The sequence below is a fragment of the Saimiri boliviensis genome, chromosome 4 (genome assembly GCF_048565385.1).
Source record: "Saimiri boliviensis isolate mSaiBol1 chromosome 4, mSaiBol1.pri, whole genome shotgun sequence".
Classification (NCBI taxonomy): Eukaryota; Metazoa; Chordata; class Mammalia; order Primates; family Cebidae; genus Saimiri; species Saimiri boliviensis.
Genome location: NC_133452.1, coordinates 100,322,585 through 100,341,658, shown reverse-complemented (window position 1 = coordinate 100,341,658; position 19,074 = coordinate 100,322,585). Strand labels below are relative to the sequence as shown.

Genomic DNA, 19,074 nt, shown 5'->3' with positions numbered 1-19,074 from the left:
CTTTGTCTTTTTTGGAAGTTCCAGCACTGGCTCATTTAATATTTCATAGAAGAGCTGGTATACTGGCTGGGCTGAGCGTTTTTGGATTTTTCCCTGAATCTAGATATTGACTCTGGGATCAAGCCCTTTCCCATCAATTCCTGGCAGTACACTCTCCACTTTTTCCCATTTGGAGTCTTGAGGGTTTGTGATTATTAATTCTACTGGGTTACAAAGTCTTGAGCCTCAGGGGACATTACTCCCTGGAATGGTGTCCCCCCCTTTTACAAGGCAAATGGAATTATTTGTATTATTTTTCCAAGTGCCAGATGATGCATGACCAGAAATGCATTTACTGCACCAGCAGGTTTCCTGGCAGATGAACTTATGCTCTTTTGCATAACTTTGTTCCCATCTGAGGGAACCACAGCCCCCTGGATTGGAATGATAGACACTGATGGCTGCACAGGCATCAAACCTTAGGGTGACTTGTTTTGGGCTTCCCTTCTCCTCTGTTTTTGCTGTTAACTTAGTAGGGCTGTTCCATCGCCCTGTTAGGAGTTTAATTTCAAAAGTCGTATGCGTAGGGGGTTCTGATGGATTGTAGCAGGCTGTCCATCCCCTGGATTATACACCTTATGCTGAGTACCATTATAGAAACAGGTACCCTTCTGTGTCCCTGTACATTCATAATTACTGTAGAACAAAAGAATGGCAGTAACTTTCCACCCTACCTCAGTAACCTGGTGCACACACTGAGCATTCTCCAAAATCAGTTAATATTCCTACTGTAAAAGTCCAAATCTTGCCAGGCACGGTGGCTCAAGCCTGTAATCCCAGCACTTTGGGAGGCCGAGGTGGGCGGATCATGAGGTCAAGAGATCGAGACCATCCTGGTCAACATGGTGAAACCCCGTCTCTACTAAAAATACAAAACATTATTTGGGCACGGTGGCGCGTGCCTGTAATCCCAGCTACTCAGGAGGCTGAGGCAGGAGAATTACCTGAACCCAGGAGGTGGAGTTTGCGGTGAGCCGAGATCGCGCCATTGCACTCCAGCCTGGGTAACAAGAGCGAAACTTCATCTCAAAAAAAAAAAAACCTCCAAATCTTAAGAAGACTAAGTCCCACGATGATGAATTTCCTTATGCTTTGGCCGTGCACAGACCAGCTAGCTTCTGGGATGTGGCTGGAGCAGGGTTTGTTGTCCTTTTCAAGGTGATTCTGTAGTCGTTGTCTGGGTCTGGTCTAGCTTCCCAAGTTTCAGCTGCTGCCAGCTTGACGCAGCTGTGGTGGATCCAGGCTGTGACTCCCTCACCTTTAAGGATGTGGGAGTGGTCAGGATCACCATCTGGCATCCTTTCTGTCATGGCTTCAGAGGGACTGCATTTCAGTTCTTTATCCACATGTGATTGCCTGGTGAGAAAGGGGGAACTGGGGAGAATAAGCTTACAGGGCATCTTTCATTTACCCAGGTTGAAATATCCTGAGTGATTTTTCCTAGAGCTTGCAGCTGTTGTCTTAGCTCAGTGTTTCCCCACTCCTAAGGAGTTCCCTGGAGTGCTCGCGTATGCGAGGGGGACTATGATATAATACGACTTTATGGGGGGCTATAGGGAGTACATCTAATGTTGAATAACACCAAGGGAAGTGCCTGCACCCACTGTAATTCTGTTTCCTGACACATCTTCCCTAAGCTGTGTATCCGTTCCATCTTCTGCTTGGAGAAAGTCCTTTTCTTCCTGAATTTAACAGTCCTTTTTCTTTGTACAGCCCTCCATGTACTTGAAGAGTTAGAAAGGCATACACCAGAGGCCAGGTGTGGTGGCTCATACCTGTAATCCAAGTCCTTTGGAGGCCAAGGCGGGCGGATCACCTAAGGTCGGGAGTTCAAGACCAGCCTGACCAACATGGTGAAACCCTGTCTTTATTTAAAAAGAAAGAAAGGCATACCAGAAATTAGTATAAAAGTTCACAGTCTTTTTTTTTTTTCTTTTTCCTTTTTTTTTTTAAGATGGGGTTTCTCCATGATGGCCAGGCTGGTCTTGAACTCCTGACCTCAGGTGATCCACCCACCTTGGCCTCCCAAAGTGCTAGGATTATTATAGGTGTGAGCCACTGCGCCCGGCTAAAAATTCAGTCTTGTCTTCATTCAGTTCCAGGGCCCGGGTCAGAGCAGCAAGTTAAGCCTTCTGAGCCAAAGTACCCTGAGGCAGTGGCACAATCCCAATTACAGTGTTCAGAGTTACTGCCGCATAGCCTGCATACCCTTCTCCTTGTGGATTAACAAAACTGCCTCCATCCACACACAACTCCCAGTCTACTGCCATCCGTGGTTGATCCTGAAGAATCGGGCCTGCTGGAATAAACTGAGTCCAATACTTCAACACAGATGTGTTTAACTGGGCCTTCTGCCACTGGGGGCAAAGTGGCAGGGTTTAAGGTGTTGCAGACCTCAATGGTGATGTGGGGATTTTCACATAGCAGACTCAGGTATTTGGTTAACCTCGCATTTGTTAACCAATGATGTCCTTTGGTATTTGTTAGAGTCTATACCGCGTGGGGTGTTTTGATATTTAAATTTTGCTGCAGGGCTAGCTTGTGTTAGAAGAGCAGTTGCTGCCAGGGCCCTTGAACATGGGGCCCTCCTTTAGAAACTCCGTTCAGCTGCTTGGAGAGATAAGCTACAGGTCTGGGCCAGGGTCCCACTCTTTGTGTTAGAACTCCAACTGCCACTTTTTCCCCCTCTTTCTGACACATGCAGCGTGAGAGGTTTTGTTAAATTGGGTAACCCCAAAGCCGGGGATGACAAAAGTCTCACTTTCCTTTCCTGATAGGCCTGCCGCTGCTGGGATCCTCATTCAAAGGATTCCTTGTCTTCCTCCCCTCCCCTGCTTTGTCACTTTGTATAGGGGTTTGACCAGTGCTGCGAAGTCTGGAATCCGCAATTTACAGAAACCCACGGCTCCCAGGAGCTCTCTCACCTGCCTTCTAGTCTCAGGTTCTGGCAGGTTGCAAATGACTTATTTCCTTTCTGCTCCCAGGCTGCGATCTCCCTTCCAGATGGTGAACCCAGATATCACACTTGCTGTTGACAAATCTAGACTTTATTTTATTTTATTTTTTATTCAGACAGAGTTTTGCTCTTGTTACCCAGGCTGGAGTGCAATGGTGCGATCTCTGCTCACTTGCAACCTCCGCCTCCCGGGTTCAAGCAATTCTCCTGCCTCAGCCTCCTGAGTAGCTGGGACTACAGGCTGCATCTAATTTTTGTATTTTTACAAATACAAAATTTTACACCATGCCCAGCTAATTTTTGTATTTTTAGTAGAGACAAGGTTTCACCACACTGACCAAGGTGGTCTTGATCTCTTGACCTCATGATCCACCCTCCTCAGCCTCCCAAAGTGCTGGGATTATAGGGGTGAGCCACCGCGCCCAGCCCTGGGCTATCTTTTTAGACACTTTATTGCCACAGTCCTCCAGGTGCCGAAGTAAGGCATCTGTTCCTTTAGCACACCCGCCTGCCATGGGGTGTCCCAATAAAAGGTCACCAGCATATTGGAGCAGCATGCAGCCTAAGTCCTTAGCAAGAAACTTCTGAAGGTCACGGGCTACTGCCTTCCCGAAGGTGGTGGGAGAGTTCTTGAACCCCTGGGGAAGCCAGGTTCAGGTGTACTGGGTGGTCACACCTGTTTCTGGATTCTCCCATTGAGAATACAGAAATGCAAACAGTTCCTGACCCTCTGAGGCCAGTTCAATGCTAAAGAAAGCATTCTTTAAGTCCAAGCAAGTGAACCAACTATCCTCTGCTGACAATCCCAAAAGCATGTACAGGTTGGGTGCAAGTGGGGGCAAAGTCACTGTAGTCTGATTAATCAAACGCAAGTCCTGCACTGGCCTGTAGTCTTTGGTCCCTGGTTTAGTTAGAAAGGGTCTCCACCCCTCCCAAGGGACTGTGAGAGCCATGATAATCCCTGCCTGAGGCAGTTTTGGCTGAAGGGACCCCTTATCGGTGACGACGATAGCAGTAGCTCTTAGTTTGCCTAGCAAGTATCTCCCCAAGACGGGTAGCGGGCAGTCCGACATGTACAAGAACTGATGTATAACCTCACTGCCTCCCACCAAACAAGTTCGAGGCAGACAGAAAGACTGTTTCTCTTACACCCCAGTAGCTCCAACAATATTGGTTGTTTTCTTTGATGGGGGGGTTACAGGAATGTTATCAGGACCATGGGCTCTTTGGGGGCAAATGAGCCCAGCCCCCTTCAGTCTAGTAGCCCCTCCATTAGATTGAACAGAGCTCCTTCACTTTCACCTGAAGCCTCGTGCTTAAGATCACCCTGTTTTCCTGCTAACTGGGGGCACTTGTCCTTCCAATGTCCCACTTCCTTACAGTAAGCACACTGGTCACGCTGCAGGTGTGGGTGACTAGACTGGGTAGCTTTCCAGGAGCCCCCCTTTCCCTTCCTTTTTGGGGGCTCTCCTGTAATAGTGGCAGCTATCACAAAAAGTCAGTGTTTTGTCCAGGCTGATGCTCGTTTTCTCTAAGACTCTCTCTACGACTTACCACGTCTCTGTTCACAAACACCTGGTTAGCTATTTTCAGTAACTGTGATGTATTCATGCCTGCAAATCCTGCCTGTTTCTGCAATTTTCTCCTAGTGCCTTCTGCACATTGACTGACTAATGCCATATTTACCATACGTTGGTTTTCAGGGCTCTCAGGATCAAAAGGAGTATACATGCAATAAGCTTTACACAGCCTCTCATAGAACTGTGCCGGGCTTTCCTCTTTCCCTTGAATGACCTCAGAGACTTTATTGATGTTCGTAGCCTTCTGGGCTCCCTTTTTCAGTTCTTCCAGTAAAGCCTCTGTACTGGATTAACCTTTGCATGCCCTCTGGGATGTTTGGATCCCACTGGGAGTCAGCCCCTGGTAACTGGACCCTGGCATACTCTTGGGGGTTATGGTAATCTGCAAGAACATGCTCCTCCAGCCATTTATTTATTTATTTATTTACTTATTTTAGAATGTAGTCCTGTGTTGCTAACATCCTGTCAAAATTATTTTTGAAGTTTGAGTTTACTGTTGTCCACTTGAGTTGCCATTAAGCAGAATATATATCTCTGTGTGAATATGTCTGAGCACATATGTGAGCAAACACATGAATGAAGATTGTATGTTTAAATGGAGAGTCATTTGAATTCTAAAAGTGGCAGCACGTGTAAGGCAGTAATACAAGGAAAGCAGGCAGTTTTGAATGAAATTGGTGGTGACTGGTGAAGTCCCCCAATTTTCTATTTTTTCTATGGCAGGGGAAGAAAGGTAAGAGACTAACACTGGTTGTCTGCCTCCCACATGCCAGGCATTATGCTAGGCAATTTTCCAGTATCGTGCCTTTTAATCCTATTGGCAACACTAAATGGTAGAGTTATTATTATTTCTATTTTTTTTTCATTTATTTTTATACCTGAATCTCTTTTTTTTTTTAATAAGAAAAAGAATAAAGAAGAGGAAGAAAGAGAAAGAGGAAGAGGGAGAGAGGATGGGGGCATTGCTTTATTGCCCGGACTAGAATGCAGTCTAAATATGGGTATGCCTATAATTGTCCTTAATAATGGAGACATAAAAGAAAATGAGGGAAGAGAATAACAAACAAGGAGCCAACCAACATTTCGTTTAAACTTCTAAGTTGATATGATGTGATACTGATAAGAGTGTATATTTTGTGTATTTAAAGTGGAGAGTTCTATAAATGCTAATTACATTTACTTGTTCCAGATCTGAGTTCAAGTCCTGGATATCATTATTAATTTTCTGTCTCATTGACCTGTCTAATATTAATGTTGAAGTCTCCCACTATTATTATGTGGGAGTCTAACTCTCTTTATAAGTCTTGTATGTCTGCGTATTCCTGTATTGGGTGCGTATATATTTAGGATCTTTAGCTCTTCTTGTTGTTGCATTGATCCTTTTATCATTATATAATGTCCTTCTTTGCTTCTTTTGATCTTTGTTGCTTAATTGTAACTTCTGCTTTTTATTTATTTATTTTAGGGAACAAAAAACAACAAAAAAATATCCTCCGGCCATTTAGAAGTGGCTTGGAGTACTCTCTGCTGTTCGTCTGTGTTAAAAAGATACATAAGCAGCTGATTGCAATCAGCCCAAGTGAGGTTACGAGTCTGAATAATAGTTTGCAGTAGGTCAATGAGAGCTTGTGGCTTCTCGGTATAAGACAGGTTGTTATTTTTCCAGTTGATAAGATCAGCTGAGGTGAACGGCAGGTATGTGAAAACATGCCTTTCCACCATGTGGCTGTCCTCATCCACTCCTGTATACCTCTCCTCTCTTAAAGGCATCTGCACCCCTGCCTTAGGTCGCAGATGAGCTGCTGGAGGTGGGGCTGGAGTTCCTCCTTGGAAGCGGGCAGCTATGGGAGGAGTCTCTCTGCCTTCTCTCTTGTCTACTCTGGGTGGTTTAGGAGTGTGCAATTCTGGTGGGGGTGCTGAGGATTCAGGCCCAGGGGCAAGGAGTCCTTGAGGAGGAGTAGGTATTACCGGCAAAAACTCTTCTGCTGTCGGATTTGCCAGGCCCTTGGGAGTCTGTGTCTCTGCCACTGAATCTGCCAGGACCTTGGGAGTCTGTGTCTCTCGGTGGGTGGAGTGGGGTTTTTACCTAGCTGCCTGTCCCTTTGCCATTAGTATGGTTGCTGCCTGTCCTCTCAATCACAGTGGGGTGGGGAGGAGGCGGTGGTTTAGAATGAGCTACAGCCACGTATCTATATACAGGAATTGATCAGGGTGTCCTGGCTCACCACATGTAACCTCATGCCATAATTTGGAGACAAGAGACCTGTCTAGGCTCCCATCTGAGGGTCAATCCACCCCAAATACTGGCCAGTCTACTTCACATAAGGTCCTCAGCTTCCCTGGTGTCATAGTTACTCCATAATCCCCACTAAATCCCTTCTTGAAAATTTTCAGCATAGTCCCTAGAGGTCTATGCTCGCTATAAGTATGACCCAAGTTTTGCACCAAAAAAAAACAGTCCTCACAGAGAGTTAAGAGAGTTTACTCCACCCTCAGTTCCTGCCCAGCACGCACAACACACCGTCAATCACTTTCGCTTCAGGCTGGTTGGATCATCTCCCACTTGGGGAGTATTTCAGGTGCCTCTTGGTATCGGAGCATTCATTAATCCCCTCACAATGCCTAGATTGTGAAGGTGCCTCCTTCTAGCGGTTTGCGGATCACGCCTAATCCCGACCAACCCCACGATTCACTCAGAGCGTGGGGTCCCGTCTCATGGACCTGCAGACCCCACATTTCACAGCCGATGAGTCCAGTTGGGCCCCTCCAATCACTCACACAATCACACTCCTCCCCTGCCCAAATTGAAACCAAAAAAACAAGACTTAACAAGGTTAATTACAGAGAGAGCAAGCCAAGTACAAGAGTGCCAAATCCGGCACATGTGGGTGATCAGGCCATGCTTCCACCTAAAGGAGGTGGGCAAGTGTCCCAGAATCGATCCTACCGTGTTTCTGTTGTCTGGACACTCCAAGTACCGTTCCTTCTCGGTGTTCAGCCACCGGGTGGATCCACACTGCAGGGGCTTTCCTGCTGTTCTCTGGTGAGGCTTTCCACTGGGCCAATACCTGCCCAGGAACGCTCACCCAAGCAGGCGGGGGCATCACCCAAGCAGGCAGGAGCCCCCTGCAGGGATGCTCTGAAGGTCTAGGCAAAACTGCCTGAAAGGCTGTGCTGGCCGTCCGCCAACCAAAACTCCTGTCAACCTCTTCAACACCAAACGGGGAAGGAAGGGGTGATTTATTTGGCCAGAATCTTGGCTGTTAGGCAACCATGCCACCTTGCTCCTGGCCGAATAAATCACCCCTTCCTTCCCAGTTCGGTGTTCTAGAGGTTTTTTCGCAGCCAATTTCCTGCTTTATTTGCAGTGAGCCTAGATCCTGCCTGGTCAACAGAGTGAGGCTCCATCTCAAAAAAAAAAAAAAAATCCTGCTGGGTGTAGGGGCTCAAGCCTGTAATCCTAGCACTTTGGAAGGCAGAGATGGGTGGATTATAAGGTCGAGAGATTGAGACCATCCTGGCAAACACTGTGAAACCCCATCTCTACTAAAAATACAAAATTAGCTGGGCGTGGTGGTGCGCACCTGTAGTCCCAGCTACTCAGGAGGCTGAGGCAGGAGAATCGCTTGAACCCAGGAGGGTTGCAGTGAGCTGGGTGCAGTGGCTCATACCAGTAATCCCAGCACTTTGGGAGGCTGAGGCAGATGGATTACAAGGTCAGGAATTCGAGACCAGCCTGGCCAACACAGTGAAACCATGCCTCCACTAAAAACACAAAAAAATTAGCTGGGCATGGTGGCAGGCACCTGTAATCTCAGCTACTTGGAAGGCTGAGGCAACAGAATCGCTTCAATCTGGGAGGCAGAGGTAGCAGTGAGCCTAGACCACACCATTGCATTTCAGCCTGGGTGACAGAGTGAGACTCCATCCCAAAAATAAAAATAAAAATCCTGGGCCGGGCACGGTGGCTCATGCCTGTAATCCCAGCACTTTGGGAGGCCAAGGCAGGTGGATTACTTGAGGTCAGGAGTTCGAGACCAGCCTGGCCAACATGGTGAAACCCCATCCCATTAAAAAAAAAGAAAAGAAAGAAAACCCTTTGGAGAATGCTATAAATAATTACAATGCTCTATGGGGTGAGACAGGGGAGGAAACAGAGGTCCAGCAATAAAATAGGTGAAGGCTTAGAAAAATTCCAATTTAGGCATTAACCTTTTTTGTGACCTAATTTGTACTCATAGGCAATTGAAGCCTGCAATACACTACCTATACACATGTCAAGTCAAGTGATGGGGTCACAGTTTCTGCCATATAGCAGGGATTGGAGATGCAGATTATGTTAAAACATGCACTCTGAATAAAGAGAAAACCCAAACAGGCTTTGTGTGAGCAACATGGCTGTTTATTCACCTGGTTGCAGAAAAGGTTGTCAGCGAAGGGCAGTGGGAGAGGAGCCGGTTTTATATAGGTTTGGGGTGGGCCTTGGAAAGTTACAGTTTAGGGCGGTTCTTTGCAAGCTGGGAGAGGGTCATTAGTTTGCAAGCTGGGAAGGAGTTGTAGGGTGTGGAGTCAGGAGGTTGGCCAAGGTCAGTAACAAAGTCCAGTGGCCTTGTCAATTGGGACTGGAATAAGAAACGGTAGAGAATGTCTCGAAGCTAAGTAGGCGCTGCAGGGGTTGATCATTTCTTCCCCTTTTCATGCTCTTCCAGTTACTTTAGATTTTCCTGGAACTCATCTGGAGTGTCCCTGCAGGTCACAGAGGTTGACATGGCATCCATGGCACTATCAGTTAACCTAAAAGACTTTGCAGGTTAGAACTAGAAAAAGACCAAGCTGGGCACAGTGGCTCATGCCTATAATCCCAGCCCTTTGAGAGGCCGAGGCAGGTGGATCACTTGAGGTCAGGAGTTCGAAACCAGCCTGTCCAACATGGTGAAACCTCATCTTAAAATAAATAAATACATAAATAAAAATTTTAAAAATACATTAAAAAAAAAAAGGACTAGAAAAAGACCTCCCTGTTCCCCCCTAGCAGTGAGGAAAATGGGAGAGGGAAGATGGGGGCACCCATGGCCTAGGGTCTAAAATGCCTCTCACAGCACCCACCAAGAAACTACCAATATTAGATGTGCTGAGGAAACTGCACACATCTATCAATATGTCCTTAAGAGAGCAGACTCTGCTGGGCGAGGTGGCACATGACTGTAATCCCAGCACTTTGAGAGGCCAAGGCAGGCGGATGGCCTAAGGTCAAGAATTCAAGACCAGCCTGGCCAAGGTGGTGAAACCCTGTCTCTACTAAACATACAAAAATTAGAGGCCAGGTGCAGTGGTTCACACCTGTAATCCTAGCACTTTGGTAGTCTGAGGCGGGTGGATTACGAGGTCAGGAGATCCAGGCCATCCTGGGCAACATGGTAAAACTCTGTTGCTACTAAAAACACAAAAATTAGTTGGGTGTAGTGGCGCCTGCCTGTAATCCCAGCTACTCGGGAGGCTGAGATACAGTGAGAATTGCTTGAACCCAGGAGGTGGAGGTTGCAGTGAGCTGAGATCACGCCGCTGCACTCCAGCCTGGGTGATAGAGCCAGACTTCTCAAAAAACAAACAAGCAAACAGAAAAACAGAAACAATAATTAGCCAAGCATGGTGATGCATGCCTGTAATCCCAGCTACTCAGGAGGCTGAGGCACGAGAATCGCTTGAACCCAGAAAGTGGAGGTTGCACTCCAGCCCAGGAAACAAGACTGAAAATCCATTTCAAAATAAATAAATAAATAAAAGAGCAGACTCAAATATTTAGGAAAAATTTCAAGCCAACAACTGAGATCCAGGTAGAATATACTGACAATTCAAGGGTCCCTTGGCAATAAGAAATTATATATACTATATGTTCCTAATTTTTTTTTTCCTGAGACAGGTCTTGCTCTGTCACCCAGGCTGAAGTGCAATGGCACGATCTCTGGTCACCGCAACCTCCACCTCCCAGGTTCAAGCAATTCTCCCGCCTCAGACTCCTGAGTAGCTGGGATTACAGGCATGCACCACCAGACCTGGCTAATTTTTGTATTTTTAGTAGAGATGGGGTTTCACCGTGTTGGTCAGGCTGGCCTCAAACTCCTGACCTCAGGTGATGTGCCCACTTCGGCCTTCCAAAGTGCTGAGATTACAGGTGTGAGCCACCATGCCTGGCCACATGTTCATAATTTATGTGTATTTAAGCTGTATAGCAAACACAAAAAAAATGTCAGCAATGGTTGTCTTTGGATGCATTTGTTTTTCAGTGTTTCATGTTTTCTTCATTTTTCTCTGTGAGCAAATACTACCTTTATACTGGAAATAAAAGTTCCTTGCCATGTAAAAACCAAGGCTCTTCTTCTCTGATCCACGCTGGGATCCAGATTCTTCCTTCCATTCTAATCTGTAGGCTTCCTCGGGGTCTTCATCTGATAACAGTATCACAGGTTAGCCAACTGCTATCATTTTCAGCATCTGCTGAACTCCTACAGTAGATGCTGGGGAAAGATGTATGTGTCAGTAGGAAGAATGGGATAAAGCAACCGTATAACAGCTATTTAAAACCTGGGAATTCAGGTCTCTTGTGTCTGGTTTAATCTGCATTGATGCAGAGTCTGTATAAGCTATAACGGCTGCTAGGTTGTCTCTTTTTCCTCTAATTAAAAGTCAGGGACTAGAAGGAGAATTACCATTTTTAGCAGTAATGAAAGGATGGAAAAGCAGGTACTTGCTTTGCTACAGACTTTTTTTCTTTGTGCTATTAAATGTTGCTCCATATTATTAAGAGTTAATTATGTTTCTTTCAGGCCGGGTGCAGTGGCTCACGCCTATAATCCCAGCACTTTGGGAGGCTGAGGCGGGTGGATCACGAGGTCAAGAGATCAAGACCATCCTGGTTAACATGGTGAAATCTCGTCTCTACTAAAAATACAAAAACTAGCTGGGCATGGTGGCGTGTGCCTGTAATCCCAGCTACTCAGGAGGCTGAGGCAGGAGAATTGCTTGAACCCAGGAGGCGGAGGTTGCGGTGAGCCGAGATCGTGCCATTGCACTCCAGCCTGGGTAACAAGAATGAAACTCCATCTCAAAAAAAAAAAAAAAATTATGTTTCTTTCTCGGTATACCTCAACAAGCCCCTAAAAGGCATATCTGTATTACTACAATATGCCTGGAACTAAAAACTTTTGAAACTGAAAACTTGATACAGCCATTATCTGAAAACATGTTTATATTAATCTTCTTTGTTTTGTTTTGTTTTTTTTTTTTTTTAAGACGGGGTTTCACCATATTGGTCAGGCTGGTCTCAAACTCCTAACCTCAGAGGATCTGCCCGCCTCAGCCTCCCAAAGAGCTGGGATTATAGGCATGAGCAACATGTTTATATTAATCTAAATGTTTAAAGTTGGTGGGGAGATTCCCCACTTCCTGATAAACTCTGAAATACATTGGCCAGGCGTGGTGGCTCATACCTGTAATCCAAGCACTTTGGAGGCCAAGGTGGGCGAATCACCTGAGGTCGGGAGTTCAAGAGCAGCCTGACCAACACTGTGAAACCCCGTCTTAAAAAACGTCTGAAATACACATCTATTTATTTATTTATTTATTTATTTATTTTAAATCAGTCTCTGTAGAGACTGTCAAAAATTGCCAGTGCCGACTGTATTGCAAGTCGTCACGGCGGGGTATTGGGAAAAGTTTTCAATTAGCAATAATCGCGCCTCGGATAAACCTCATTGGCTACGATACTGCCACTGCATAAAGCTACATCTCTTTATTTAAAGAGCAGCAATGGGACAGGTTATTTCCCAAGTCATTCAGCATTTAAATGGATCAATCTACTGAAAGCCATTGAGATTCAAAGATATTAAATATTAAAACAAGAAAAAATAAATAAAGTTGGTGGGGAGTCAGAAGTTCAAGGCGTCCATTTGTTCCCATCATTATATCACAGACCAAGTTGTTTCGCACTCTGGCTACAATGTCAAAAGGAGCTTAGAGAACCAAAATAATCAGGGAAGAGCTGTGATGCGTGTTGCTCCGCTGAGCTAGCCATGCCTCCCTCTCTGACTTGCATGCACAGGGACTGCCACGTGTTTTATTTTCCGAGCTGCCAGAGGTTGGGGGCAGCTCTGCGCCTGGAAACAATGCACTATATATAGGTATTCATATGCCCCTCCCTTTTATTTATTTATTTATTTATTTTACGCCCTACAGATTATTGGCTTCACTGTGTTTGCAAACAAGATAAGCATGGCCACAGAAACCAGCGAGACGCTTATTGACATGATTCCTTATAGGTCAGTAATTCCACTTTCCAAAAGGGCTTTTCTCTTTGATACCCTCTCTTAGCCTCTGGCCACGCAGCCTGATTGATATTTTCTACTAGCAGTCTCTGGCCAAACCAAAATTCATTTGAGAACACAGAGGCTCACGAAAGGAGAAGGGTTTGGGACAACTCCTTGTGTCTTCTCTGGTCAGCCTCTGCCTCTCTTATCACAGCTGAGCCAATCCCCTTATCCAGGAAAACTGTTATATGCACTGAATACCAGAGAAACTCATATTCTTTTCATAACACCTGATAGGCCTTCCCAACTACCATGCCTCTCTGATTAACTCTCAAGGGGTGGACAAGAGATGCCTCGGGTTTTTTAGCCTCTTTCCTGCGGCTCCGAGCTCAGAAGGTGAATGTTTCTTCTGCCTTCACAAACTTAAGACTAAATTGGTGCTCTATGTTTATTTATTTATTTATTTTTGAGACAGAGTCTCATTCTGTTGCCTAGGCTGGAGTGCAGTGGTACAATCTTGGCTCACTGCACTGCTGAACTCTCAGGCTCAAGCGATCCTCCCACCTCAGCCCTCTGAATAGCTGGGACTACAGGCGCCCACCATCATGCCCAGCTAATTCTTTGCAGTTTTAATAAAGACAGCACTTTGCCATGTTGCTTGGGCTAGTCTCAAACCCCTGGGCTCAAACAGTCCTCCTGCCTCGGCCTCCTAAAGTGCTGGGATTACAGGCATGAGCCACGGTGCCTGGCCAGAATTGGTTCCCTTGAAAAATATTATTTTTTTCCTGTGGGTAGAAAGTGATCTTCAAATAGCCTAGCACATGCAGTTCTTAAGAACTCACAATCAATTTACATTATAATTCTTACCAGTGACTGTAATTTACATTATAATTCTTACCAGGTACCAAGCACCGCTCTTGCTTCTGTTAGGAATTTTTTTTTTAAACCTTAATCAGTGGTTCCCAAGTTTTCTCAGAAATCTAATTTAATTTAAAAAAAAAAAAAAAAAAAAAAACCCTTAATCAGATGAATCACATTAGCTAAGAAAGGCAATATACTGCAGTTTCTTGACTCACAGGCAGGTCTTTGAAGAGCATTGCCCATTTCCTCACATTGCATAATAAGGAATCCTGTAAAGAGTGAAGGATACTTGCTAAATTCCAGGATCACAAAATGTAGGCTTTTCTTTTTCTTTTTTCTTTTTGAGTCTTGCTATGTTATCCAGGCTGGAGTGCAGTGGCGCAATCTCAGCTCACTGCAACCTCCACCTCCTGGGTTCAAGTGATTCTCCTGCTGAGTCTCTCGAGTATCTGGAATTACAGGTGCCCGCCACCATGCCCAGCTGATTTTTGTATTTTTTGTAGAGACAGGGTTTCACCATGTTGGCCAGGTTGTTCTAGAACTCCTGGCCTCAGGTGATCCTCCTGCCTCCGCCTCCCAAAGTGCTGGAATTACAGGTATGAGTCACCACACCCTGGCAAATGTAGGCTATTTTGACATAACTAGATTAAACTAGTCTCATATCCTACCTAGTTCTCATTGAAATCTGATGATAACTGAATCAACTTGAAATTCCAGTCAATTAAAAAATGTGAGCAGACCCCACCTAGGTACTAGGGAGTACAAAGATAAGCAAGTCAGGGTCTCTGTCCTCAAGAAAAACATAGTAAGAACAGCAATGGGATTGCTGTTCTTTACACTTTACATATTTGTATTATTTCATTTGCTCCCCACAGTAATGCTTTGAAGTAGATATTGTCTTCTTTTATACGCTAAGTGAACTAAGGCTAGCCATCTTTTTTCTTTTCTTTTCTTTTTTTTAAGACGGCGTTTCACCATTTGGTCAGGCTGGTCTTGAACTCCCAACGTCAGGTGATCCGCCCACCTTGGCCTCCAAAGTGCTTGGATTACAGGCGTGAGCCACCACGCCCAGCCAGCATGCGGTCTTTAAATGACTTAGCACATTGCTCCTCAGTGGTAGAGCTACCATTTTTTTTTTTTTTAAGATGGGGTTTCACTGTGATGGCCAGACTGGTCTTGAACTCCTGACTTCAGGTGATCCACCCACCTCAGCCTCCCAAAATGCTAGGATTACAGGTGTGAGCCACTGCGCCCGGCTAGCAACCATTTGAACTCATTTCTCCTTAATTCCAAAGTCTGCAATTATAACCACTCTGTTATTCTTGCACAATATGCTTCTGTTATTAATGATGTCAAAACCACACAGCCAGGCTGGGCACAGTGCCTCATGCCTGTAATCCCAGCACTTTGAGAGGCTGAGGCAGGTGGATCACTTGATGTCAGGAGTCCAAGACTAGCCCGGTCAACATGGTGAAACCCTGTCTCTACTCAAAATACAAAAATTAGCCGGGCATGGTGGTGTGTGCCTGTAATCTCAGCTACTTGGGAGGCTAAGACATGAGAATCACTTGAACCCGGGAGTTGGAGATTGCAGTGAGCCGAGATCACACCTCTGCACTCCAGCCTGGGCAATAGAGGGAGACTATCTCAAAAAAGAAAAACATGCACAGCCAAGTTCTGCTTATCTTTTATCATAAGATTCAAAGGTACAGATGGACAAGTGAGCATTTAAAAAGTCTAATTTTAAGCATTGCTTTAAGCTTTCTCTTTCATTACGTATTTATCCAGGGTTGCTAGAGACTAGTAAGATTGAACAATTTAAGTTAGTTCCTGCTGTGTCCATGTCCCCATTTACCACCATTTGCTAACAAGAACTGAATGTTACAGAGAACAAAAAGGAAAAACAGTAGTTTATGTTGTTATCATGCTAGATATTCAAGCTTTACTAATATAGATTGGGGTATTTATTGTGTACCTCTTTGGGACAACCACATTCTTACCTAGCTTCTTATAAAGACAAAAAGGTGAAATATGGCCAGGCATGGTGGCTCAAGCCTGTAATCCAAGCACTTTGGAGGCCAAGGCAGGCGGATCACCTGAGGTCGGGAGTTCAAGACCAGCCTGACCAACATGGTGAAACCCCGTCTTTATTAAAAAAAAAAAAAAAGGTGGAATTTGATAATAACTTAAATGCCTACCTCTAAGTATTCAGTTATGCTTCTCCTTAGCTCATTACCAGGAAAATGCGAAGATGCTTGTAAGTTATAAATTATAAATAAGGAATTAAAATAGACATAGTTAGGCCACACATGGTGGCTCATGCCTCTAATCCCAGCACTGTGGGAGGCTGAGGCAGGCAGATTGCTTGAGCTCAGAATTTTGAGACCAACCTGGGAAACATGGTGAGACTCCATCTCTACAAAAAAAAAAAAAAAAAAATTAACTGGGTGTGGTGTCATGCATCCGAAATCCTAGCTACTTGGGAGGCTGAGGTGAGAGGATTTACTGAGGAAAGGTGAAGCTCCAGTGGGCCATGATCACACCGCTGCACTCCAGCCTGGGTAACAGAGCAAGACCCGGTCTCAATACCAAAAAGAAAGAAGACATAGTTGGCTGGTGAAGAAAATATTTAGCTCTTTGAAGTGTTAAAAGTAAATTCTTTTACTCAAAGAAAAAGTTTAAAATGCATAAACTAATAAGAAATTTTAATTAGATAAGGGATTATTTGCTTTGTGGAAATCTATATCACAAAATTTCTTGTAAAATAATTTTCCCAAAGATATTTACATGATTCATTTCATTGAATTTGGATTTTTTTTCTTTTTTTTTAAGACGAGGTTTCACCGTGTTGGTCAGGCTGGTCTTGAACTCCCGACCTCAGGTGATTCGCCCACCTTGGCCTCCAAAGTGCTTGGATTACAGGCGTGAGCCACCATGCGCAGCCTGAATTTGGATTTTTATATAATTCATCAGAAGTAAGTCAACTGTTGAGGCATACATATTTGTCTTTAACAAAGTGATTAAATATAAAAGAACGATAAACATTTCAAATAGCAAATCTTATCTGAAACACTTCGAAGAGTATTTTTTTCTGACTTAGAAAGTAATCTAGAGAAATGGAAAAGGAAGCATATTTGTGCTTCCAGATTCAACTTAAAGAATTACGCCAGTATGGATCTATGGAAAAACACCACTCCCCACAAATTATCAAGATTTCTTTTTCTTCTTTAGTCTGTTAATATTGTGCTTGATTTTTTTTTTCAAAATGAAATGTTTATTATTGTGCTCAAGGGTACAAAGACTACCAGTCTGTAAAAATAAAATCATTTTCAGTATTTTCGATCCAACTATTTGAATTGAGTTTCATTTAGAGGACACATTTTTAATATTATATTGCACTCAGTGGGGTTTGCATGCTGATGCTGAATCACCATGTGAATCTTTTTTAAAAAAATTTTATATATATTTTTATTGCATTTTAGGTTTGGGGGTACATGTGAAGAACATGCAAGATTGTTGCATAGGTACACACGTGGCAGTGTGATTTGCTGCCTTCTTCCCCATCACCTATATCTGGCATTTCTCCCCATGGATTTCTGACCGTTTTTGTTTTTGTGTTTGAGACGGAGTCTCGCCCTGTCGCCCAGGCTAGAGTGCAATGGTGTGATCTCAGCTCACTGCAACCTCTGCCTCCCAAGTTCAAGCAATTCTCCTGCCTCAGTTGCCTGAGTAGCTGGGATTACAGGTGCACACTACCATGACCAGCTAATTTTTTGTAGTTTTAGTAGAGATGGGATTTCACCATGTTGGCCAGGCTGGCCTTGAATTCTGGACCTCATGATCCACTGGCCTTGGCCTCCCAACGTGCTGGGATTACAGGCATGAGCCACCATGCCCAGCTGATTTCTGGCTGCTAAACGAATGCTTCATTCTGGGATAAACCCTACTTAGTCATAGTGTATTATCCTTTTATATATTAACTTGCTAAAACAATAAGAATTTTTGCATTTATGTTTATGAAGGATATTGGCCTGAGTTGTTTTTTGTCTGTTTTTTTCCTTGTACTATCTGTGTCTGGTTTTGGTATCAAAGTATGTTGATTTTTTTTTTTTTTTTTGAGCCTGAGTTTTACTCTATCACCCATGCTAGAGTGCAATGGCACAATCTTGGCTCGCTGCATCCTCTGCCTCTTGGGTTCAGGCGATTCTCATGCTTCAGTCTCCTGAGTAGCTGAGATTACAGGTGTGCACCACCACACCTGGCTAATTTTTTTGTATTTTTAGTAGAGACAGAGTTTCATCATGTTGGCCAGGCTGGTCTTGAACTCCTAACCTCAAGTGATCCACCTGCCTTGGCCTCCCAAAGTGCTGCGATTACAGGCGTGAGCCACCACACCTGGCCATATGTTGACATTATAGAAAGATTTAGAAAGTATTGCCTTATCTTCAACTTCTGGAAGAGTTTCTATAAAACAGGCATCATTTCTTCCTTAAATATCTGCCTATTGTTCACCCACTGGTATGGTCTCAAATGTCTCAAGACACCATTTTTCATGCATCCTTAAGGTTTTGCCTGTTCTGATGATTGCCATTGCAACTTGGCAAAAACATTGAACTACAAGACACAGCAGCATGTTCCCTTAATGGCTTTCATAACTTGGCTTGGTTTGCTGGCAGTTTTGGAAGGCTGCTGCCTCAATTTCTCCACTTGTCCCTATTGTCATTTAAAAAAAAAAAAAAAAAGATCAGGACTGCCCAGTAATAATAAGATGGTGGAGGTACCAAGGGTTCCTGCTATCCAGAAATAATTCCACTATTTTATTCCAGCTTCCTGTTTCCTACAACACCAGATTTCAACTTTCTTCCTGACATAATTTTACAAGCAATCTCCTTGTCTTTGGTGAGCTCCTTTGTGCTCATATTTCTGGGCAAGAAGATTGCCAGTCTTCACAACTACAGTGTCAATTCCAACCAGGTGAGAGGACTATTACCTCCTCTGATCCTTAAGTCTTTGTTCTTTAATCCAAGCCTCCTGCCAACATGAAGGCTGGAGTCTTTTTTAACCCAAGAGCAACTTGGACCATGGTTTGGACAGTAATCACAAAGAATTTTTGAGGGATGCTTAACTGCGAGGCCACTTGAATTAACTTGAGTGTTATTGCCCTAGAACAGATATGGCACAGAGAGGCCAGAAAATTATGGTATCGTGTTGTGAAGCTAAGAGAGTTTCACTTTTCTTAATTTTAGCTTGCTTTCTACCAAGTCCTCCAACCACATACTGAGGTGCGATAAGAAATGCTGCACAACATCCTGTAAAAACCCAGGGCTGCTAATAT

The 19,074-nt window shown here is 44.3% G+C and overlaps 1 protein-coding gene, 1 long non-coding RNA gene and 1 other non-coding gene across 3 annotated transcripts in view; 1 reads left to right on the top strand and 2 right to left on the bottom strand.

The window, feature by feature from the left end:
* The window catches only part of LOC120362803 (uncharacterized), a 28,866-nt gene extending 21,265 nt beyond the window's left edge, over positions 1–7,601 (bottom strand). Inside the window, exon 1 of the long non-coding RNA XR_005578613.2 lies at positions 7,523–7,601. This is a non-coding gene — a long non-coding RNA (uncharacterized LOC120362803). The remainder of the gene's footprint in view (positions 1–7,522) is intronic.
* Positions 1–19,074, top strand: part of SLC26A8 (solute carrier family 26 member 8) — a 107,371-nt gene that overhangs the window by 44,171 nt on the left and 44,126 nt on the right. The window contains exons 8-9 of the mRNA XM_074397964.1: positions 12,808–12,890; positions 18,566–18,713. Of these exons, the coding sequence (XP_074254065.1) occupies positions 12,808–12,890; positions 18,566–18,713 (231 nt within the window). The remainder of the gene's footprint in view (positions 1–12,807; positions 12,891–18,565; positions 18,714–19,074) is intronic.
* LOC120363336 (U4 spliceosomal RNA) lies at positions 12,216–12,356 on the bottom strand. The gene has a single exon (XR_005578904.1). It is a non-coding gene; the product is annotated as a U4 spliceosomal RNA (small nuclear RNA).